At 47.9% G+C, this 24,265-nt stretch overlaps 1 protein-coding gene across 3 annotated transcripts in view; it reads left to right on the top strand.

Annotated features, from left to right (window-relative positions):
• The window catches only part of TENM4 (teneurin transmembrane protein 4), a 368,675-nt gene that overhangs the window by 226,081 nt on the left and 118,329 nt on the right, over positions 1-24,265 (top strand). For all 3 annotated transcript variants that reach the window (XM_088018017.1, XM_028116004.2, XM_088018018.1), the window contains 3 exons: positions 2,271-2,372; positions 4,883-5,077; positions 11,239-11,439. In XM_088018017.1, the coding sequence (XP_087874143.1) occupies positions 2,271-2,372; positions 4,883-5,077; positions 11,239-11,439 (498 nt within the window). The remainder of the gene's footprint in view (positions 1-2,270; positions 2,373-4,882; positions 5,078-11,238; positions 11,440-24,265) is intronic.

Below are 24,265 nucleotides of genomic sequence, written 5' to 3'. Positions count from 1 at the left end.
CCTCTTGTTCTTAACTCTGTGTTCCTGTAAAGCTCAGCTCTTGTTAGCAGAGGGACAACATCGAGTGAGTGGAATTTCCCACCCATTCACAAAAAGAACCACGCATTTGAACTCTTGAACTCTTTTTAAGTAGTTTCCAAGTCAATAATGACAGACAGTTGGGAAAAGACTTCCGGGAAATGCACCACACTGTGAATTCCTCACCATCCCTCCATCTTTTCCCTTATCGATCCATACCCAAGCCATTCCTCAAGCCCACCTCATCCGAGAAGCCTTCCCTCTGCTGGTTTTGTCCCGTATCAGCTACCATTGCCTTGGCCCTGAGTACTTTGTTGCTCTTAAGGCTCAATGCCCTTCCTTGTCTGGACACCTTTTCTGCACATTTGCTCTCTTAATTAATTATAGACTCATAACATTTTAGAACAGGTAGCGGTCCTAGGGGTCATCATCTCTGCCATCACCTTCATTTATATATGAAGGAGGTGAGGCCCAGAGAGGGGCAGGAAGTTGTTTTAGGCCCCCCAGCATGATACTAGAAGAACAGGCCCCCGTACAAGGTCTCTTTACCTCCAGGCACAGCTTCTTCCATGCCCCATGCTACTGCCTGAATGACAGCTGTTGTCTCGTTCTCCCAATTAGGCTGCAGATTTCCTGTGGGCAAGACTCACGTCTTAGATGCTAACATCTCATTTAGCAGAGGCCTCAGTCTTAGCTTCATGGCTTGTAGTTGTGAGCTAAGACAACACTTTGAATCCTTAACTCTGTCCCACCTGACTAACCCTTCCTCTCCTTTCAATTCGGACCCTGCTGACGCACTCTGAGACCTTGGGTGAGTCCCTGACCTTTCTCCGGGTCTCAGTTTTCTTCACTATTAAATGAGAGCATTAGGCTATGGTCTCTTGGATCCCTTTAAGCCCTGAAAGCCCTAGAATTTGCTACCTTACAGCGGGATCCTTTGCCGTCTTCAGGACCGGCCTCACTGTGCCCTAGATCTGTCACGTTGTTCCTTCTCCAGGCTTCTGCTGTGGAGTGAGTTCCCTCAAGGCCCAGAGAGCACAGCATCACTGAAGAAGACCAGGCCCTGAGTCCTGGGTTCAAATCCTGCCTCCAGGACTCAGCATCTTTGTGATTCTCAGCAGGCCACTTCATCTTTCTCTGAGCCTCCTCTTTTTTTTTTTTTTCTTTTTTTAAAATAGGAGTAACAATACATGCTTGCAGATTTGGTGACAGTGAAATGGGAGAAACTTTGTGGAAACATGTGGCACAAAGAAGGCTCCAGTATAGAGTGGCTTCTTTCCCCTATTCCACACCCAGCATTATTGAGAAACAGGCTGTTCCAAATAAACAGATTTTCTAGATAACAGGTTTACTACCTGAAGCTACAAAACATTGACGATTTTTTTTTTTTTTTTTTTTGCTAAAATCTTTCTTAAATGAACTCCATATTTCCTTGTCAGGTCACACAGAATATAGCAAAAGCAGTAGGAAGAGTCTGAGAAAATCCCATCCCGGCAAAAGGTGGGCATGACTGCATATGCCGGGGAGGCGGGTACAGCAAAGGGAATGTGAAAGAAAACTCCAGTGCCTTTTGAGAAAGCTTGGAATTTTTTCATCGCAGTAAATGGGGAACCATCGAAGGATTTTAAGCAGGAGAATGACAGGATCAGATTTGTTTCCGAGAGATGGCTCAGTCCACCGGGTGGTGATGGAATCAGAGTGGGGAGCGAGAGGGGAAGCAGGAGGCCAGCCTCCAGGCTGTTGTGTTAGCCCTGGTGGCCCACAGTGGGCACCCAGCCGATAGGTGAAAACCCTGACATGGGAAAAAACAGGTCTGCATATGCCCGGTAGCTCTGCGAAAAAAACAAGGAAATGGAATATCGGCCCATTATGAGAAAAATATAAAGCACGGAAAGTGCGAAGAAGACCGCGAGACTCGCCCAATACGCCGGCCTCCACAAAGCAGCACCGCTAACAGCTTACGCTGTTTTCCCCAGTGTTTCAGCTGCAGAATTTCTAATGCATTTGTAGATACAAATTTGATATATAAAATCTTGGTTCAAGCGGACATTTTCCAGAACACATCTCTTAGCATCAATTGAGATGCACTAAGAGTAAAAATAACGCACACTTTTTAACTCTGTCGGTTCCTTTCAGTGACTGGACTGGACGAGCTCGAATGTGTGGGCCTGGCTAACCTGAAGTTGGATCCCTGGGCCTTCTGCTGGGTAATGAAAGCCTCTTTTCAACTCTCCTTCTCTCTTCCCCACCAGAGTCAGTGGATAACTGTCCCAGCAACTGCTATGGCAACGGGGACTGCATCTCTGGGACCTGCCACTGCTTCCTGGGCTTCCTGGGCCCCGACTGTGGCAGAGGTGAGACCTGTGCGTCTGCGGGCGACCCCCACTCCCCCGGCCCCATGTGTGGCGCACGTCGCACTTCTCAGAGCAAGCGCAGGGCCCCGGGCCACCTGCTGCCTCCCGCGAGAGGGGCCCCCCAGGGCCGTTGCCCAGAAGCCCCGAGAGCAGGGTCTGCCTGCGGAGCCGGGGCTGGTCAGCCCTGTTGTTCACAAGGGCGTGAACCTCATGTCTGTGCTGGGGGCAGGGGAAGTGGCAGTGGCGGTCCTTTTAAAAAGTTGATTTCCCCTCAGGAAACAAACTGAGGGATGCTGGAGTGGGGGTGGGGTGGGAGGGGGTGGCTGGGTGATAGACATTGGGGAGGGTATGTGCTATAGTGAGTGCTGTGAATTGTGCAAGACTGCTGAATCACAGATCTGTACTTCTGAAACAAATAATGCAATATATGTTAAGAAAAAAAAAAAGATAGCAGGAGGGGAAGAATGAAGGGGAGTAAGTCAGAGGGGGAGACAAACCATGAGAGATGATGGACTCTGAAAAACAAACTGAGGGTTCTAGACGGGAGGGGGGGTGGGGGGAGGGGTTAGCCTGGTGATGGGTATTAAAGAGGGCACATTCTGCGTGGAGCACTGGGTGTTATGCACAAACAATGAATCATGGAACACTACATCAAAAACTAATGAGGTAATGTATGGTGATTAACATAACAATAAAAAATTTAAAGGAAAAAAAGTTGATTTCCCTTTTGAGGAGTGCTCAGCCTTTGCCAAGTGCCTTTGGTGGGTTTTTTTTTGGGGGTGGGTTGTTTCGCTTTGTTTTTTGATTATTGAAGGATAATTGACATGTGCCAAGGGGCTTTTGCCGGTCACTTCACAAGTGTGGTCTCTCTGGCCTTGTGGCTGGGCCTGCGTTGCTGCTCCATGGTGCCGGGATCTCTGCTGAGACCACTGAGGGGAGGGGTTGGGTGGGGGGCTGCTTTGCGCCACACGGGACCTGATGTTGCCTCATATCTGGGCACGGACAGTGCTAATGATGACCAGTACTGAGATGGCTTAAAGGCTACCCATGATGTGCCCTGTGCCATTTGGCCTTCCTTTCTGTCCTTGGAAGAGTCAACGGGGCGAAGCCAAAGGAGCTTGCACTCCTCTTGGGAAACTGAAATGGCTCCTTCCTTTGGTCTTCCCACCTCTTCAATCCTTCAGCAAGCCTTTGCTTAGTGCCCTTTGGGGCTTGTTCCCATGCTAGGTGCTGGGATTAGAGCAGTGAGCGAGGCCCCTCCCAGGAGCTCTTAGTCTGGTCGGGGCGGGGGTGGGGGGGGGTTGGGTGCGGTGGACAGACAAGTAAGTAGACGATGACAAAGCAGTCATTAGCAAGTGAAACACGCTACAGCAAGGTTAAATTCAGGGAGCGGCTGTCTTAGCTTGGACTCGATGAGGACCAGGAAAGCTCCCTGGGTGGGGTGACATTGGAATCCTGACCTGATGCTTGAACAGTCGTTCATCAGTGGGACGTGGAGGTGGTTTTTCAGAGTGCCCAGCAAATACCGTGACATGATACTGTTTAGGGGCTTCAGCTTATTCTTCCTAATGTGGAAGAGACTCCGTTTGAGATTGCAGAGCTGCAGCCCCAAGGAACCACAGTGATTACCTACTGAGTGCCTCTAAAAGGAAAGAAGCCAGGTGGGGGCCAGGGGAAGGGGGTGCAACGAGAAGACATGAGTCATTCCCTCTAACAAGAATTACTGTCTCATCCCATCCACACTTAAACTTGAAAGTCATGTATAAAACAGCCTTATTGTATCTCGGTAAGGCTGGTAGGTATTTACTGCACAGTGCAATATAATTTATTTTTATATCGTGTCCTTCATACGGATGATCACGAAGCACTTTATGCTAAGAGGCAGAATGGGAAGGTAATACTTTAAAGAGCCAAGTTGGGCTGAGCTAATCTCTCATGCGGGCAATAGTGTGTGGGGCTTGAAGGTAATACTTTAAAGAGCCAAGTTGGGCTGAGCTATTCTCTTATGGGGACAGTAGTGTGTGGGGCTTGCGTGGAGCCCAAAAGGCAAGAAAGGCTGAGCTTTGCTGGGTTAGAGAGACAGCAGGTGGTGCTGCAGATGGGGCACAGGGAACAAAATGGAATGCTGTTGGGAGAGTGCTGGAGGGGCTGGAGATTGGGGCAGGCAGGAGGCCCAGTAAGACCAAGGAACAGATGGAAGCTTTGTGCGTCAGGGTCCTGGCCCCACCACCATGCTGTACCCATAGTACAAGGGGGATGGAGGAGAGCAGCGTTCAGTGGGCGCTTAACTCCACCAGGCCCTGCACGGCACAGCCTAGCCTACAGTTCCACATGTGTTTAAACCAGAATGAAATAAAGCCGGAGACACAGACAGATGGATACACACGGGGACTGTGGCAAAGCACCTGAGGCTCTTGGTCCGGCCTGCAGGCCGAAGGGAGAAAGGGACAAAGGCAGGTGGGCCGCGCCAGGCGTCGATTCACGCCAGACTTGCCGTACTGTCTCCGCAGCCTCCTGCCCCGTGCTGTGTAGCGGAAACGGCCAGTACATGAAGGGCCGGTGCCTGTGCCACAGCGGCTGGAAGGGCGCCGAGTGCGACGTGCCCACCAGCCAGTGCATCGACGTGGCCTGCAGCAACCACGGCACCTGCATCATGGGCACCTGCATCTGCAACCCCGGCTACAAGGGCGAGAGCTGTGAGGAAGGTAGGACCTCGGAGTGGGGTGGGCGGCCCACCTGCTCTCGGAGCGCTTCCAGGGTGCAGGGCGCAGCTCTGCTCCCAGCTGGGCATCCACCAGCAGCGATAGTTAACTTAGCACAAGAAAACAGGCAAATGGGAGCCCTAGCTGGTGAAGGAAAAAGAAGTCTCACTGTATGCAGGCTGTGTCCTGGAAGCCTTAGATCATTTAACCTCAAAACTGACAGGGTGAGGTAATTATCTCTGTTTTATAGTTAGGGGAACTGGGACTCAGAGAGTCACATGACCTGCCCAGGGTCACACAGCTGCAGGTGGCGGCGCTGGGGTTGAGCCCAGTGTTTCTGGCCCCCAAGCCCAGGTTCTTTCTCCTCCCCTTTGAGCTCATATTCTCTCCATGTCTTAAGTAAGAGTCTGTTATAGACCTTCAGACTCTGCCCTCTGTTAGCACAGGTGTGCGTGTGCGTGTGTGTGTGTGTGTGTGTGTGTGTGTAGCTCATCAGCACTTGTGAGTGTGTCTCTCTCCTTCATAAAGTAAACTCTGTGTAGTGGAGGCTAGAAAGTGAGCTTCCACTTTAACAGTACACCAGTTCTTCCCTAGGCAATCTCATCTGGTGAGATATGTGAGCATTTCTGTGGCCTGAGGAAGGGCAGCTGCAGGCCGGCGGTCATGGAGCTAGCCAGCAGCAGGGCTGGGACCCACCCCAGGTCTTCTGACTTCAGAGCCCTCTTTCTTCTTGCCTGCATGGGATTTGTAGACAAGAAGGGTCTTATTCATAAGCAATATATATATGAGTGGCTTTTAAGAGTGCATGCTCTGGGATCAGATGTAGGTTTGAGTCCTGGTTGCTGGTTGTGCCACTAACTAGCCTCGCTTCCCTCATCAGTAAAATGGGATTTCCTTCCTCAGAGGGCCATCATAAGGATTGAATTAAATGACCCATGTAAAGCACTTAGCTCAGTGTCTGACACATAATAAATGCCCCATAAATGTTAGGTCTTATATTATTAGTATTAATCTGGGGACAGTTGAAGCACATTTCCTGTTTCATCCCAATCACTTTATCCAAGGTCTTTGGAAATGGGTGGACGTGGCTGTTGCAACTGGTGGACGCTGCTAATGGGCTTCCCTCCCACTGCCCACCATCTAGGGCACTGGCATCTTTGTGGTGGATGGAAGAGGCTCCAAAGGAGAGCTAGCCTTCTAACCCATTTGGGATTTAACATAGGCCCCTCTCAAGGTATCATTTCTCTCGAAAGAAAGAAAGAAAGAAAGAAAGAAAGAAAGAAAGAAAGAAAAAGAAAAAGGGAAAAAAAGAGAGCTGAGGGGCGCCTGGGTGGCTCAGTCATTAAGCATCTGCCTTCGGCTCAGGTCATGATCTCGGGGTCCTGGGATCGAGCCCGGCATCAGCATCGGGCTCCCTGCTCCGCGGGAAGCCTGCTTCTCCCTCTCCCACTCCCCCTGCTTGTGTTCCCTCTCTCGCTGTGTCTCTCTCTGTCAAATAAATAAATAAAATCTTAAAAAAAAAAAAAAAAAGAGAGCCGATATAACGGGCCCACTTCCAAAGAGTGCAGAACAGGAAAGGATTAGTGTCTGAAGAGCAGCGCCTCTCTGAGACAGGCTGCCTGTAAACCCCAAGTGTGCCTGGAGGTCCTGATTCAGACCTATTAACTTTGATGGGGATTACTTTGGGCTGTCTGAGAAAGGAGGAGCGCCAGCCTCTGGAACAAAGGCACTTCGCTTTCTCATCTCGACAATGGTGACCTTCATCTGCTTTCCCCTTGCATTTGAGTCACTTGAGGTGAAGACCCTGAGAAGAAAAGAAGAACAAACAGGAGATTCCTCTTGAAACAGTGGGGTTGTCCCACCCTGAAGCCCAGTGCGTTGTGGGGGTCAGGGAAGGCCCGCTGTCCTCTCCCCAGCTCAGCTGGCTCTGGACAGGGCCCCCGCAGGCAGGCTTACTTACAAAGAGCAAAAAAAAAAATTGTTGAGCTCTTTGATATACGGTATCTATTTGAAAAAAAGTGTTTTGACTCCTTTCTTTTCTGAGGAGGGCCATGTGGTACTGATTCCTTTTATTATTTCTGTTTCCCTGGTGAAGCGTCACTACACAGTCCTTGTGTTTATAAAGCGGGCTTCTTGGGGCCTTCCTCGCCCCCTTGCCCCACTCCCCTTTCTCCTCCTCCTCCCTCAGCTCTCTTCTGACGGGTTTCACCGTGTTTATAAAACATCGACTAACAAGCTTACTTTTTCCCTGTCTCCGTCTTCTTCTTCTTCTGAAGTTTATTGCCCCGTATTTTTTAAAGCCCGAACCGTGCCAACAGGACGCTTGGAGGGAGGCTGGTGGGGGAGGGACAGAAGAAAACACCTTAGGCCTTTTGCAGTGCAAAGTGACACTGTGTTTTGGTCCTGAAGAGCATCTAGTAGCTTGTGTGATCACTGAAGCGGGGCACATTTTGGGGGAAGAGTTGTGTTTGCAGCTTGGCCCTGCAGGCCTCCTCATTTTGTTAATGGGCTAAGCTTCTGCCAGACATTTTGGCTTGAATGGCAGGCTCTGCAGAGGAAAAAACAGGTAACTGTTTGGCCCCTCGCCTAACCAGAAACTAAGTTAGACTGTCTTCTACCCAGAGTTTGGCCCACTTCCCTGCCAACCTCTCTCCTGCTCCTTCAGCGTAGAACTCCCACCGCGGGCTGGCTGGGTCTCCCCACGTGACCCACGGCTCCCAGGGAAGCAGGTGTCATTTGTGAAACCGTCTTGGTGTGATAGAAGGAAGACAACTTTCATCCCATCCTAGGTTCCCATCACCCCAGAGGCCCCAGAAAGTGAGGGCAGACCTCGAGTCTACGGAGGATGTCTCCAGCAGGGCGTCACGGTGGTGTAGATAATGGCCGTAGACATCGGGGCAGCAGGGACAGCATCCTCCCTGTGGGGGTCCCACTCGCCACTTCAGCCGAGTGGCCTTCTCTTGAGGTGCAGTCCTGTCGTGCGTGCCTTCTGGTCTTCGCTCCCTGCCTGGACCATCTTCTGAGAGTGAGGGATTCGCTTTGCTGGTTCCTGGGTCCCTCTCAGACTTATTGTGTCTGAGGAGCAGGACTGTGACGCCAAGGGCCTCTTGCTAAACTTGGCACCCTCTCGGCTTGCTTGCTAACAGTGCAGATTTATAGATTCAACCTCAAGGGCGCCTCAGAGACAGCGTCAACCCCGAAGCCTGGGCCCAGGCCCTCCCAGAACGGGAAATACCTTTATGGGCCTCAGGACAAGAATTGCTGAGTCGTTTCCTGTCAAATTGGAAAGCTCTCTGGATCTAGGGAATTATCATAGTAGCCTAATGGGCCAGAATAATCCTTCTGAGGTTCTGAGATGTGAGGCTGGTCATGAAAATATATCACTGTTATTATTTTTATTATTTTTAATTACCAGGAACTCCAGTGGGTCATGCTTTAACCATCATGAAGTGGTGTCCAGAGACTACGAGAGAAGATTCTTTGCCTTCGTTTGGCTTTACTAATTCTCCACTTTGTTCTATTTCTTTTCTTGGTTTGTTTTGCTTTTATTTCTATTTTTTAACCATTTGGGTCTGTATATATGTATGTGTGTATTTTTGAACCAGTAAGATTACAGAAGAAATAGCAAGAGATGTGTACCAGGAAAGAGTGATTCAAATTTAAATTCCTCCACTTACCACTGTGTGATCTTGGGCAAGTTATTTAACCTCTCTGTGCTTTCATTTCCCCATCTATGAAATGGGGATAGTAATGGTATCTACCTCAAAGAATTGTCACTAGAGTTAAATGAGACCGTGTAGGTAAATGGTTGAATAGCAAAATATGGCCTAGAAGAGGGACTACATCAGTACTAGTTGTTATTATTATTGTTGTTGCAAATGATTGCTCCTGACTTTTGACCTTCTGAGGTCTCATTGAGGTCATTAAATTGAACTCCTTTTCAAGACCTAAAAAGTAAAAGAGCTATCTTGATAAGCTGGCCCTCAGACAGACACTGTGTTCCCAGAATGTGGCCATTTGTACAGTCTCTGTCCATTTGTGTCTGTGACTTTAACATACCCAGGCCAGGTTTCCCCCATCTTTTCTGCAAAAGTCAAACATGTGGGGTTATAAAATTTAATTAATCAATGAAGTAAAATCATGCCTGAATTATAAATAAAGTAAAAGTGCCTCTCTCCAGGTTACCCAAGTCATGCCACTGAAGGTCGTGATAGGATGGAAAAGTAACTTCTTGGCAACAGTGTATAGCTCACATGGTCCTTCCAAATCCTCAGTGTCCTCATTAGCAACTGAGAGTTAGATAATTTTGACACGGGAAGTTCGGAGGAGGTACATGACTTGACGGTGGTCCTAGAACCGTGCCAACAGGACGCTTGGAGGGAGGTTGGTGTGCCTTTGTCCCATGACCCTTGAACCTAGGACCTCCAAGATCGGATGCCAAGTTCCTTCCTGTGGAGCACAGGGCTTCCTCTGGAGGGCTTCCTGGAGGAAGCTGACCACACCCGCTACAGCACCGTCAACCCTTTTTCCAGGTATTGCACGTGGCAGCCCTACCAGGACACCACTCTTCCCTACAATTGCAAGAGGAATGGGAATCCTCTGCCTTCCTAAAATGAAAGACAGATCTCACAACTTTTTGGTAGAGTTGGACCAGCCTTTGCCAACTCTGTCTTCTCTCTGCTGCCTTTTGCACTTTCCATGTGAACTGGAGCCTTCCACTTTTTCTGTGCAGGGCTTTACGGAAGATTAGAGGTCTCTGTTAATTTTGTGCAGCCCCATAGCTAAAGCTTTGATTTAGGAAAATCAACCCCAGTAACAAATATTGGCTTCAGAATCCGATAGACCTTCAGATTCCTCTCTGACAGGGTTAACTGTATGATCTGGCATAAATTATTTGCCTCTCTGAGCCTTAATTTCCTCATCTGTACTTCACTGGGTTATGGAGGAAACTGATTCTGAGGATATATGTAAAGCACTTCCTATAGTGCAGGCACAGAGAAGGTAGCCCACAATGTGATTCTCCTTTCTCTATTTCTGGGTTGGTCTCTTGAGACCACCTTGACCTTGGGCTCTAGGAGCCCTACAGGGGTTGCTTGGCTGTGAGCCACAGCTATATAGTTCACCCACTACATGAGGAGAAGCTGTGCAAAGCCTGTGAATATAATTTTGTCGGGTTTTGGGGTTTTTTTTTTTTTTAAGTTCAATTCGCCAACATATAGTAGTACATCATTAGTTTTTGATGTAGTGTTCAGTGATTCATTAGTTGCATATAACACCCAGTGCACATCACATCACGTGCCCTCCTCAATGGCCATCGCTCGGCCACCCCACCCCCCCACCCCCTCCCTTCTGCAACCCTCAGTTTGTTTCCTGGAGTCCAGAGTCTCTCATGGCAGTGCATGTAATTTTGAATAGTCATTGAAATGTTTGCCCTCTGGAAAGTGAGGGTTTGAAATTTGAAAGTTTGTGTCAATCACAGGAACTTTGGGAAGATGATAATATCTAATGGAATTTAAATGAAAAATAAATTCTCTTTTCAACTAAGGAATCTCTTTGAGTCCCACCTTCATGGTAAGACTGTATTGTGAAGTGGTAAACAATAATAGTTTATTCGACAAAGATTTCTTGAGTACCTCCTATGCACTGAGCACCATTCTAGGAGTTGGATACACAGAAGGGAACAAAATGAAGTCTTGTCTGCTAACTGGTGCAGTTATCACAGGCGTCGCAGGCACTGGGTACCATGCTAACACTTGATATATATTTCTTTTTTTGTTTTTTTAAGTAGGCTCCATACCCAACATGGGGCTTGAACTCATAACCATGAGATCAAGAGTCACATGCTTTACCAACTGAGCTAGCCAGGTGCCCCTTGATATGCATTTCTTACTCTGCCTTACAAACCAAGAAGTAGGAATTTGTATCCACATTTTACAGGCAAGGGAACCTCCCCTAGGTAAACAGTCAGCCTCCTATCAAGCCAGGAACCCAGGTCTACTGTTCATTCAAGTTCTTTCTCTTTACTATATTCAGTGGCCTCTCCACAGGAAGTCTGTGTCCTCTCACCAGGGTGAAGCCCCTCCACTACAAAGTGTAGTACTTCACCACTTCACTGGTCAGATGCTCACCTGTGTTCTCTCTGTTCTCTATGCTCCGTGTCACAGTGGACTGCATGGACCCCACGTGTTCAGGCCGGGGTGTGTGTGTGAGAGGCGAGTGCCACTGCTCCGTGGGATGGGGAGGCACCAACTGTGAGACGCCCAGGGCCACGTGCTTGGACCAGTGTTCGGGCCACGGAACCTTCCTCCCAGACACCGGCCTTTGCAGCTGTGACCCAAGCTGGACAGGACACGACTGTTCTATCGGTAAGTGTGGGGAGAAGGGCACCACGTGGCCGGAGGGAGGAGCTTTCCACCATTACATGTTCACCATTCATTCCCCATCAGTGATCTGACCCTGTTCCCAGTCATTTAGCTGGGGGGGGGCGGGCAGGGGGGGTGTTACTTTTCCTCTTCCCCTGAACACCATCCTTCAGCACCTGTACTTTTAGATCAGCAGAGGATTCAGAAATTAATCTTCACATCATTTCTTCCATAGTGGTGCCTTGAGAGTGAAAACATTGCCCTATAACCATGTGAATTAGAAGAGTAGATTGAAATGTCATCTCCCATGTTATGGTGGTCATCCTAGAGGAAAGGCCATAGGGAACAGTGTGCCTAGGTGAGACCTGCAGGGATGAGGCTTTAAAGGACTCAGGTCCAGGGGTACCTGGGTGGCTCATTCGGTTAAGCGTCTGACTGTCGATTTCAGCTCGGCTCGTGATCTCAGTGTTGTGAGATCGAGCCCCAGGTCGGGCTCCACACTCAGCAGGGAGCCTGCTTGGGCTGCTTGGGATTCCCTTGCTCCCTCTGCGCCACCCTTCCTCTCCCCACCTCTCTAAAAAAACGTGGGGGACTCGGGTCCCAGCTCTCAAACACTTTGGTTTCACTTGTTCATCAGAATAAAGTCTGAAATCAGTGTATTATTTAGGGTTCTCTGTGACCTGATCCCCACCAGCCATTCTGGCCAGATTCTCTGCTAGCCAGTAAGTTCCATGAAGATAGCAAACGTGTCTGTTCACCTTCCATGCCCAGGACTCAACACAGGCCTGGCCCACGGCAGCTGCTTGAGAAATACTGATGAATGGATAATAAACACCTGAAAGGACACATGATTGAATGTGTTCTTCACTGTAGTGTTCAGTTCATATATAGAGGGTTTATATATATATAACATTCAAAGGATCATTACATTGGCACCCTTCTGTTCATAAGTGCTTTACGATTTGTAGACGCTCTCCAGAGGAGGGCTGAATGAAAACATGTGTGCATCACCTAGCACAGTACTGGGATATGGTAGGTTTGTTCACTTCTCAACAGAGTCCACTGTTTAAATCCACATGAAAGCCCTGCAGGAAAGGTATCATCACCCCTGTTTCACTGATTTACATAATACTTTAATCAGTGAATACTTTTGAATACCTACTATGTACTAGACACTCTTCTAATCAGAGTTACAAAGAGATGAGAAAGTCCCGATCTTTGTTGAGCTTCCACTGAGGGAGACAGCAAACAAACAAATGAAGAGAAATCATGATAAAGAAGCTAAGGCACAGAAAATTTTTAAGTAATCCCACCCAAGGACACACAGCTAAAAAGTGGCAGCATCCCCCACTATGGTTTTGTTTTTTGTTTTTTTTACTTAAATCACTTTCTTTACCACGCCACACTGTAAACAGAGTGCAGCTCAGATAACTCATTATGTTGCATGTTAACAGTCCTTTTTGTGATCAGGCAAGATGGCTGAGGCCTTTGGCAAAAATGAGATCCATGCAGCATTTGTGCCTTTGGAATACTCTGAACTACCTTGCCCCATTAAATGGAGAATTGATGTTCAACATGCAGTCTAAATTGGACTTGTATCCTTGTTTGCAAAGCTCGCATTAAGACATGATTGCAAACACAGATGCGCAGGATCTTAGGAATAATTCTTTTTATATAGCTCCGTTTATAGCAATATAAAAAAATGGTCCTCTTGAAGCTACACTGGCTTGTATTGTTTGTTATGTGGCCACAAAGCTAATTTATGATAGGTATATAACTGTCTGTGCATTGTTAATCCCGGATGAAACTGTACAGCCTTTCATGGAGGCAGGTATAACTTTGGGTGAGATCACTAAGTATTCTTTCATGGTCCTGTAAAAGGACATGGCAGACCCAGTGGAAGGGACTTTGAATAGAACTGTGAGAGCTCGTCTTCCTCCCTTCCTCGTACACCACTCCCCCATAACTGGTGTCAAACGTGTGTATGGCCTCGTGTGCAAAGGCAGAGGAGTTCCAAGTGATGAGAAGTGTCCCTGAGCTCAACAAACCTTGGTTCAAACCCTGGTCCTAGTTATAACTCTGGGCAAGTTCCTTCCCCTCTCTGAGCTGTAAAATGGAGGTGGTGACATTCCCTACCTTCTAGGGTTATTATTTGGAAAATTATCATGTGGTGAATTATTTAAGATGATATTAAATAAGCACTTAGCATGCTACTCAGCTTGTGATATGGGCTCAGTAAATGTTAGCTGCTGTTATGATTATGACTAAAACAGCCGCTGATGAGAGCCCCTGATATTAATGAAGACATTTGATAGAGGCAAGATGAAATATGCCTTTTCAGAAATGTAGATTATAGTTTTTAAATCTCCAAACTACAGCTGACAAAAACAGTGTCATGACTGCCAACCCGGCCAGGAATTTCAAAGATGGCTTCAAAATTACTGTCTCCCCTGGCAATAGTAATAGCAATTTGTGTTTGTCGAGTGCTTCCCAGCCTACAGAGATACATCACACACGCACACACACTCCCACGGTGACAACCCCGTGGGCATGGTGACCAGGTAAGACATCACCTTGAGGCTCAGGGGGTTGCCAGGCTTGCCCGAGGAGGCTGGCAGCCAACGTTCAGCCTGGGGCCCCTGGGCCTCACCTGCGGCCCAGCACTCCGCGTCACTTCTCCACGGGCCACTGTTTCTCCTCAGCTGTCCCTCCCCCCAGAAGCCAGGCAGAAGGTGAGCAAAGGCACTTGGAAGGTGGTTCTCTCTTGCCCCCCGCCCTGTATCCGCGGTACCTGCTGGCCTCGGTCCCGCCACTGCCATGTGCTAACTGTGTGACCTTGGCAAGGTACTGGCTTTTCTGGAATTCAGTTTCCTGATCTGAAAACTGGAGATAATGATGTCTCCCTCAAAGCTCATGTGACCGTCAAATTCTAGAACGTATGTATGCACATCGAATAGTGCCTGGCTAGAGTGAGCGCTTCGCGTCTCTCTCCTACCGCCCTTCCGAGGGCACTTCAGCCAGTGGAAGCTGTTTGAAAGCTATCGAGTTTTTGCCACAAAGCTGAGCAAGAACTGCCTTACTGACTGGATGCCGCTGAAGCTGGGGGGCTGTCTCTATGTCCAGGGGGTTAGCTACAAGGTGGTGGGACAGGCACTGGACTTCGCCTCAGAAAACCTACTCCCTGCTAGTAGAATGGCTTCGGCAAGTTGCTTAACTTCCCCACCCCTGCCACCTCAGTTTCCTTCATGGTAAAATCACCTATGGGACTGTGGTAAGGATTCAGTGAGAAGATGGAGGTAAAGTGGTTGACGCCACGTCTGGCACGACTTGGACCCCCGTGAGAGGCAGCTGCAGCTCACCCGAAGTGCTCCTCACACCATCGGCACCGACTGTGGCTTGTGGGGTTGGCAGAAATCACCACTGGGCCCTCATAGGAAGGAGGACCACCTCTTCCGAGATGAAGAGATGTCTCACTCTTTGGCCCGGGGAACAGGATTTAGTGAAAGCAGCTGAAATCAACATGCCCTGTACTCAGCGACCGGCCTGTCATGAAATGTGAGCTGACAAGTTCCTCAGCACTGTGGTTACACTTGTGGAAACAGTGAAGTCAGATTTTATGTAAGGATTTACTCAGACCCCCAACTTCCTAGCAGCTTGGCTTCCATCTCAGCTCAGAAATTCCTCCTGAAATCTAGCCTCCTTCATGGGATATTCCTTCCTGACAAACAGTGTGAGATAACTGTTGGGACAAATGCCTATGGCCTGGAAGAGCAGGGGTTATAGGCCCCACCCCCCACACACCGGTGTCCTCAACTCTGCACCCAGTGGGACTTGGCTTTTCCAGTCTTGGGGGGATGATAGTAGTGATGATGGTGGTGGTGATTGTTAGTGTTACCGATGGTAAAGAGCTGGAGAAAGGAAATGACTTGTCCAAAGTAACTCAGCTAGCGTTGGGGGTATAGTGGTGAGCATAGCTGCCTTCCAAAGTAACTCAGCTAAGTGGTGGCAGAGTATGAATTAAATCTAGGAGCTCTGTTTCCAAGTCCTCAGCTCTTGCCTCAAGCCCCCTTTCCATCCAAAGAGGTTTCCTAACAAGGATGGAGCGTTACTTAAAGAGCCACCCATTTCTTAGTGCTTACCGTGTACCAACTACTGAACAGTGCATTACAACCATTATCTTAGTTAAGGTTCATATGAAAACTGTAAAGAAAGTATTACCAGTTCCATTTTCTAGATAAGGAAGCTGAAGCTCAGGAAAGTGAAATTCCTTGCCGGCATCCCCCCATCGGTAAGTGGCAGAGTCCAATTCAAACCAGATATGGCTCCAAGCCCTCTCCCAAGCTCTGTGGTATACTGAGCAATATATTGTAATCTTGCCTCTCTCTTGCGAAGCTGTGAACTCTATGTGGTTAGGGTCTACCAGTATCCCTAACGCAGGGCCTGATATGGGTTAGGTTCTCAGCGATTACTCAAAAAATGACTTACCCAGCGATACATCAAAGAAGAAGCTAGAGGCTCTGCCCAGGAAGAACCCAGCACATTACCAGTCTAATCTGTTCTCTAAGGCCCATCCTGTGTACCCCCACATCCTTGCACACACACACACACACACACACACACACACACACACACACACACGCTCACACGCATGCAGGGGCGCACGCCCTGCAGAGCTAAAACCAAAATCCCTGGGCTCCTTCTCTGTCAGTTTCCAGACCTAGCTCATGTCAGTTTCGTGTGCCTTGCCCGCCAGCCAGAACCCCTCCTGGAGGAGAGCTGGCATCATTTCACCTCCTTCAAGTTTTCCCTGAGGAGCAGCCCTGCTGGGCTGGATGCCTCATCTGCTTATGCATAAAGTGGGTGCGCCCACCAGCGCTGCTGAGCCGAGTGACTGTCCCTACGAACCCCAAGTTGGACTTTCATTCTCTTGGCTGCCTTAGAAAAGGGAAGGAATTTAACCTCTCCAAGATGGTCCTTACAAGTAGAAAAGTTTACCTTTCTTTCAGAGCCTAATGACTCCTTAAGAAGATTTCAGGCTCATTGATGTTTTCCAGGACACCATTTCACATGTGGTCCCTTAGACCCATCGTTTGCCCCTCTGCTGGCTCTCCTTCAGGTCTTCCTCCCCCTCTGCCCCTGCCTAGTAGCCTCGGTCCTCAGTCTCATAAATTCACTCCTCGTTTCCACTGCTCTGTGAGCTCGCTCCAGTCTTGTCTTCCATAAATAACTTCTGTGTGTAAGGGTCCTCTTGCGACATTGCATTCCTTTGGGTTGCTGACTCACAGAAGCAGTACATGACAGAGATTCTGCCTGTAAAATGCCTATGCTAGTGGTTTATGATTCTTATCATTTCATTGCAGTTGAGTTTCATGGAATAACAGGTGGAGATTTAGAGGATGGGTTCGGAGGTAGCATGTGCAGTCGGAAAGAACCGCATGGGTTTTGGACTGGGACCAAGCTAGATTTTTTAAGACTGAGCTTATCCAAAGAATATGGCTAATGATACCTGCTTTGCAGGGTTGTTTTTCAAATTAGCTTTAATACATATGTATAAAATGCCTAGCATGGTGCTGGCATTCAATAAGTACTCAATAAATAAAGTATATATTTTTAGAATGCGTGATTAAATCTAAATTAGCCAAACAGCCCTTAGACTCTTGCAAATTTAAGCCTGAGAACAATTTATACAGTGAAGGTTTGGAGCCAGACCTGGACTTGAGTCTGTGTAACCTTGAACAACTTGCTTTCTCTCTCAGCGACTCAGCTTCCTTGCGGTTTCTGACCCTCTGCCACCCACTCCCCCCAGCCCATCCCTGGTCATTGAGTCTAGATGAAGCTATTAATGAGCTGACATATTTATCCCCAAACAACAGCACAAGGGCCAAACAGCATTAGCATCAGCTTCCTGCCAGATAACGAGCTTTCTGAGCTCAATTCCAGAGAGGGGCACAGCCTCACAGAGAGAGCATCCCAGAACAGCTCCAGACCTGCCCCTGCCCCTGCCCCTGACAGTAACAGACATCCACCTCATTCACTCGTGACCCTTCCTGGAACTCCCTGCATGCTGGGTGCTATTCTGGGCACCGAGGATCAGAGAGCTTCAGCCCACTCAGGGGGCGACACCTAGTTAGGTGGTGTGATAAGAGCTCTGACTGATGTGTGTATGTGGGGTTTGGGAGCACAGGGGCAGGAGCAGTGAGCTCAGCTGGAAGAAAGGTGAGAGCAGAAGCTGAGACAGTCTTCCCCAGGGAGGAGACTTGTAAGCCAGACCGTTAGAGGGCGCCTGGTGGTGGGGGGAGTCCAGGCAGAGGGAACAGTGTGTGCAAAGTACCCAGGTGTGCAGGAGCATCATCTGGAACATCCTGCCTCTGATTGGAGAGTAGCAGCCGTGGGGGTGGGTAGAAGAAGGAAGACCAGAAAGGTAGGCAGGGCCCAAGCCATGGGGTCCACTGAATGCCTGGCTGAAAATCTTGGATTAAAAAATTGTTCAATGTGCACTGAAGATTTCCCTGTGAGACTTCATGTCAGGGCACCTTCTTTAGCTCTCTCAGCCTAACCTGGACTAGGTTCCACCTTCGCTGAGGGGGGACCTTCAAAATTCAAACCCAGATCCTCTGAGCTGCTGATTTCCTCTCTATTCCTCTCCTCCCCTTCCAAAAAGAAACGCAAATCCTAAAGCATAGTTCACAACAAATATGACTGGATAGATAGGGAGCGGAAAATATCTGTTATCAAATTAAGTCACAATTGACAACAAAATAAGCCCAATGTTTAAAAAAAATAAGAATAAGCTTAAAGTAGTAACAGGGTTAAAAAAAAATCAAAGCTCTAAACATAGCATTTGCATTAGTGCTAAATTTTAAAAATGGTAATTCAATTTTATTTACGAGGCAAATATAATTACATTTAAATTTGAGGGAACAGAATTTAATTCTTATTAATGACAGAAAGACTGAGTGAGATGCTTTAATGCCAGAGAAATTGTCTTACGTTCATGGATGGGAGAGAAAATTAAATTCAGCGTGAGCATTCTCCCTGCTACAAGTCTCATGTGTGTAGCCAGAATTGTTCCCTCTCTGAGAAGCATTAGCTTCTCAGCCCAGAAAGCACAGCACTGACATCCAATTAAACATCAAAAGGAAATGATCAGGCCGGGCTATTTCTGTATAGGTATGTTACGGAAGAAGAAACCCGAGGTTAGAATTTCAGCCGAGGAATAATATCCATTGAGACTTGACATTTCCTGTATCCCTTCCCAATGGCAAGTGATAGCCCGAAATCAAAGTTCAGAATAGTAAATACCAAAGAGATTGACACTGAGGCAGAGAAAGAAGGGGAGGTGTTGGAAGGAGACAGAGAAGAGTCCACCAGTTGTCTGGGATGTAGCATGCATTGTTGAGACACAATGAGATGGTCAGCTCCTAACATTTAATCAAAGACTGGGAAACTGGGCCCAAACAGGCGTAGTAACTAAATAGTGCCAGAGTTAAAGGTTGATAAACCAGGAGCTGGCAGCTTTGTAATTTGGGAGAATGTCCCCTGACAGCCCTAGAACATTTTTGATCAGATTGGAGCTCTTCAGTATGTAAATAGAAGCCCTCCTGAAATTGGGCTTCAGAATCGGGTTTCTGTTTGGATGCCCAAGCTGATGACTTGTACACAATCTCCAGTTGTCTTCCTGAATCAAACTGCTGGTATATAACTTGTAATTTTAAAATAATAACTGTTCTTTGAATGGAAATTTTATTTACATTTACAGAGCTCCTCATGTACGTGCTTCATGATTCATTCAGACAACAAATACATAAGCCTCTGACACCGGAGATGGTGTTGCTCCCAGGGATCCAGAGTTCAGAGAGCTTGAAGGATTTGCCCAGAGACACTCTGGGAAAACAAGGATTCAAATCCATCTTTCTCTGGGCTCAGAGCCCATGTTTATCCCTGGCATAACTCTGCCGTTGGCCATTTCCAAAGTTCATGCTGATACTGTTGATGAATCAAGCATGAGGTTCATAAGGTTTTGCTTCATTGGATACCACTGCAAAGAGCCACATAAACTGGATCTTGACCATGAGGTACCTGGTGGTACTACAGGGACTCAAGGAAAAGAGTGATGGCTTTCAGCCAGGATGATCAGAGGGTCTTCCCAGAGGAAGCGGGATTTAAGGTGGGTGATATAGGTTGGGTTTGAGTTGGCAGAGAGAGAAGGAAGAGACAAGGACCTTGCAGCAGCCAGTTGTAGAAGTCAAAGACTTGCAATCTGTTACAAAGATGCAACAGAACATGGCATTTTCCAGGAAAGACCGGTAGTTTGGAGTGGCTTTGCTTAGGATATTTGTGGCACTAGAGAGAGGGAGAAGAGGTGAGGGAAGTTAGCAGACATTCAGTCATGTATGGCCTTGAAAGAGTTTAGGTTTGATCTGTCAGTGGGAACCACTGAAAAATTTTAGGCAGAGGTGTGATATATGGTGAGGTTCAGTTTTGGAAAGCTTACTCTAATATTGGCATGTAGTTGGAGGTGCCGGGGAGACATCTAGGTGGAAGTGTACAGGAGCCAGTTTAGATAGGTGAGCACGTGACTGGGTGGAGAGATGGGCCTTTCACAGAAGGATATCAGAGTCTTTGGGAAGAGGACTGAACATCGCTATCTCTTCAGCTCACCCATTTGGGCCCTTTCAGTGAGGTTTGGGTAGTGTTCCAGCCCTGGCCAGAAATCCACATCCTGGGCATGTTATGTGGCTTCTGTGCTCACCAGCCCTTTCCTCCCTTGTTATCCTTCTGCAAAGTCAGACCCTATTGGGAGGCCTCCTCCAAGCTAAGTTTGAACTCCTCTAATCAGGAAGCCAGATTAGCCTCCAATTAAGATGAATAGCAGTGGCTTGCTGCTTCCTGTGATAGGTGCTTCCTAAAGCTCGAAATTCTGGTCCTAGGGGAGTAAGTGTGGAGACTGCTATGCACCAACATCCTGGAATCCACTTTTCTGCTTGGTTTGAAAGCACTCCAAGCTCCTCGAGTGAGGTGAAAGGCCATGGGGTTTCCAAGGCTCATTAGCTTTCTGCCAACTGGATCTGTGGGACAGAGCAGGGCTGGGAGCAGCGCTGACCCTCCGGTGAGAGGGATGGAAGTTGGAAAGCACCCGAGAGTGGCTTGGGTTTGGCCTCAGTGTCAGAAGGAAACCAATTACCATAAGGAAGTTGAAGGCTCCTTTCCCGTACCTTCCTCTCCTTCTGGCTTCTTCCTGAAACCTGCACTGAGACTAAAAACCATCCGCCCAATTTAGTGAGAGAAGGAGGGAGAAGGGTGCTATGTTGAAACCTATATTGATATAGAGATATAGGGGTATCTGTCCATGGGAGAGACGGTAACTTGTAAGTATCCTACTGTGTGCTGGGTCTGGTGGCAGCTTGGTGCTCCTTTACACACGTGGGTAGACTTGAGTTCCTTGAGGACGGGAATAATTTAATGTCATTTCTGAAACCCTAGCCTCTAGGAGTAGCTGGCACATAGTAGGTGCTCAGTGTATTTTCAAATCAAGTTTAGGGTTCTGGCAGGTAGGAATCCTTACCGCCATTGTATAAATAACAAAGCTAAGGCTCAGAGGTGTGCTGTGTGGCTGGGAAGTAGCAGACCAAGCTCTGATAGCAGCGTCTGTGAATTCAAGCCTCTGTTCTGTGCAAAATGGTAGAACCTTGAATAGTTACATGGATGTAGTCAGAAGATACATTTCCTGTGTAAGACTCACCAGGGAATGTAGAGGCTGGCGACGGCAGGGCTGGGGAGGCAACACGGGGAGACTATTTGCCCTGATAAAGGTTCACATCAAGTGCTTTGAGAAGGCAGGAGGTGAAACTTTCCAGCTGGGGCACTAGAAGGAGGCTTCAAAGAGGAGGAGCCAGAACTCAAAGCCAATGTACAGTTGAACGTGGGAAGATTGAGGTAAGAGGGGAACCCAGACCATGGAAACAGCTTGTAGAGAGGCACAGAGGAGGGGCCACAGAGTGTGGTATGGCCCCTGCTTCAGCCATTTGTCTAGCTGGCCCCTTCCATGACCATTCCTAAGGCAGCCATCAAGTTCTTGCTCAAATACTGACACACATGTCCTATGGGGCAAAGGGCAGGCACTTCTTCTTTCTCGACCCTTATTTTCCTGTCTGCAGAATGACTAGAGCATCTCTGAAGTGTCCTCTCACAATCTCATCACAAAAACCACTCCTCTAAGTTTTGCTCCTTGTTTTCTCTCTTACCCCTAAATCCATCTGAGGGGGATCCCAGAGGCAGGCCACTTCCTGCTGAAAGCCAGCTCTCTCCTTCTCCATCATTCTCCCCTGGTTCTGTGGTCCTTCACCTCCAGCTGTTCTCCTTCATCACCCACAGCTTCCCTTGTCTCTGTGCCTCTCTCCACGTCCACCTTGCAAAACCCATGACCGTCCCAGCCACTCACCATCTCTCAGCTTACAGCCCACTTCGAGCACTGGAAGCCAAATCACCTCATGTTCATGATCTTTAGCCTTTCCTGGGCCCTTCCAGCTGCAAGTCTTCTTGTACTTTGTGCGTTCTTGCTCTCATTCCCCAAGGGGCTCTTTCAATGTCCACATCTATCCATCAGCAGAGATTCTTACCTCACTGAGAACACTAAGCCATTGGTGAAGTGCTTTCCCATTATCCTGGCCTGTCCCTTAAACGTGTCTCAGCCTACATACCCCTCTCCAGAAGATGAGGTGCCTGCAAAATGCTGTCCCCAGATTATGCTCCAGATCTGGTTCTCCCCAGCTGCTAAGGGGCACCTCAGTTATTCACATCATCCCCTTGCTTTCCCCAGTATTGTTAAACCCTCCCTTCTCCTGGCTCTTTGGAGCATATAAACATGATATAGTTGCCATACAGTGTTTACTCTGTAAAAGATGTGCATGATACTAGGCACATTACATGGTGTTCATTTAAGCCTCACAGATGAACCTGAGATGTTAGTGTACAAACCCTGTTTTGCAGATGAGAAAGCTGAGGCACAGAAGGATGAAGCAACTTGTCCAAGCCACAGAGCTGGATGGATGGATGGATGATGGATGGATGGATGGATGGATGGATGCACGGACGGACGGATGGACGGACAGACAGATGGACGGGTGGACAGATGGGCTGTTAGATGGCCTGGTAACTGGATAGCTGGTTAAATGATTAGATAATTGGGTGGATTGGACAGATGGATAGGTAGGCAGACGGATGGAAGATGAACAGACAGATAAATAGACACACAAAAGGAAAAGTACTTAATACGGTAATGTTGGATCAGGGTGAGGAAGGAGACTCAGACTGACTTCAGAGCTCCTGTACTATAGCTGGGGTGATGATCTAATACATAACTAACAATCGTGGGAATATGTCAGATTACAGCTGAGCTCCTCAACCTGGTCACACAAGTCACAGACCAAAGACCTATATCAATCATAGTCGCCTTCACTCTGGTTAAGTACCTTTGAGCAAGTCGGTTAATCTCTTCAAGCTATTCCCTCAACTCTGATGCAGGAATGAAAATACCATTGCAGGGCTGTTGTGAGGATTTCATGGGATAATATTTGTGTGCCACCAACAAGGGTTCTACAGTTTCTCCTTGTTTCTAGCTTCAAATGGTATCTAGTGTGCCTTGGACTTAACGTGTACGAGGATTTCAGAGAAATTCCCCCAGCTGTGCCCTAACTCCAGTGAGCTAGTGAGAAAACAGAAAATCCTAGCAGGAATCATCTAAAATTATTTAACCCTCCCTTAAAATTTCTTAAGGGCATTCTAAGAACCTCAGGCCCTAAGCAAAATAGAACAGTTTTTCCTATTATCCCTTTTAGTGCTAAATACAAACTTATTAAAAGACTTCCCAGGAGGTCACATGGGGCCCAGACTCTGTTTCCCCTGCATTTGCTCCTTGCTCAGCAGGAAAGCACGCAGATCCTTGGGTGGGGACCCCTTCCAGTCCCTACTTGTGGCAGTTTTGAGCATTTTTCCAAGTCGAAGAGATTTTATGAGAAGAATAGATGTAAGTCTGTCCCTTTAGGGGAATGCCACAGCTTTCCCTACCACCTATTTTAATGAACAGGATTGTCAAGTAAGTCCAGACAAATTGAAATGTAGCTGCTCTAGGTCCCAGGCTTCATCCAGGCTCATATGGGGATTAACATTTAATGAGAGGAGCCTGGGGCAGTGTTTTCCCTTATGTATATGCTTTGGGGGCATGATTAGCCAATAGCCAAACCTAATATCTTTCCCTGCCCTTTTCCACTTCTTCCTCACGTGCCTACTCCCTTCCACATCATGGAAGGAGAATGGGCGTGATGTGAGCAGCAGCAAGAAGGAAGGTGTGCATGAGGGTGTACGGGCTGAGACCCTTTAAAATTACAGAGTTCTCAGTCAGGGGTTGCAGATGAGTTCCTAAGAAGGTTAGGCGCAAAGGAGACCGAGCCCCTGTGTGAATATATCTAACCAAATAAATTTTATACAATATGGCCCTGAGACACAGTTGAGCCCAACTGATGTAACACTTCTTCCCTGAAGCTTTTTTTTTTTTTTTTATTCATCTGTTCTTTCAACAAATATTTGTGGAGATCTCACGCTGTGCTACGTCTGGTACCTGCTGCCGGGGAACCAAGTTGAGAAGAAGCTAGAGCCTGCCATTAGGGGGGCTCCTGGTCTGGAGAGAAGACAGACGTATGTACAACAGTGAGGCAGGGCAGAAAGGAAGATGTGTGGACATGGCTTTCCCTCCGAGAAGAGCTAACTTGTTCTTGGGCCTGACCTGGTTCATCTCCAGGGTCCTGTATGGTTCTGTCAAGCACTTCAGGGG

This window comes from Eumetopias jubatus, unplaced genomic scaffold, assembly GCF_037043125.1.
Source record: "Eumetopias jubatus isolate StellerSeaLion01/CBP00866 unplaced genomic scaffold, mEumJub1_p1.0 scaffold_13, whole genome shotgun sequence".
Taxonomy (NCBI): domain Eukaryota; kingdom Metazoa; phylum Chordata; class Mammalia; order Carnivora; family Otariidae; genus Eumetopias; species Eumetopias jubatus.
This window is presented reverse-complemented; position numbering and strand designations above follow the sequence as displayed.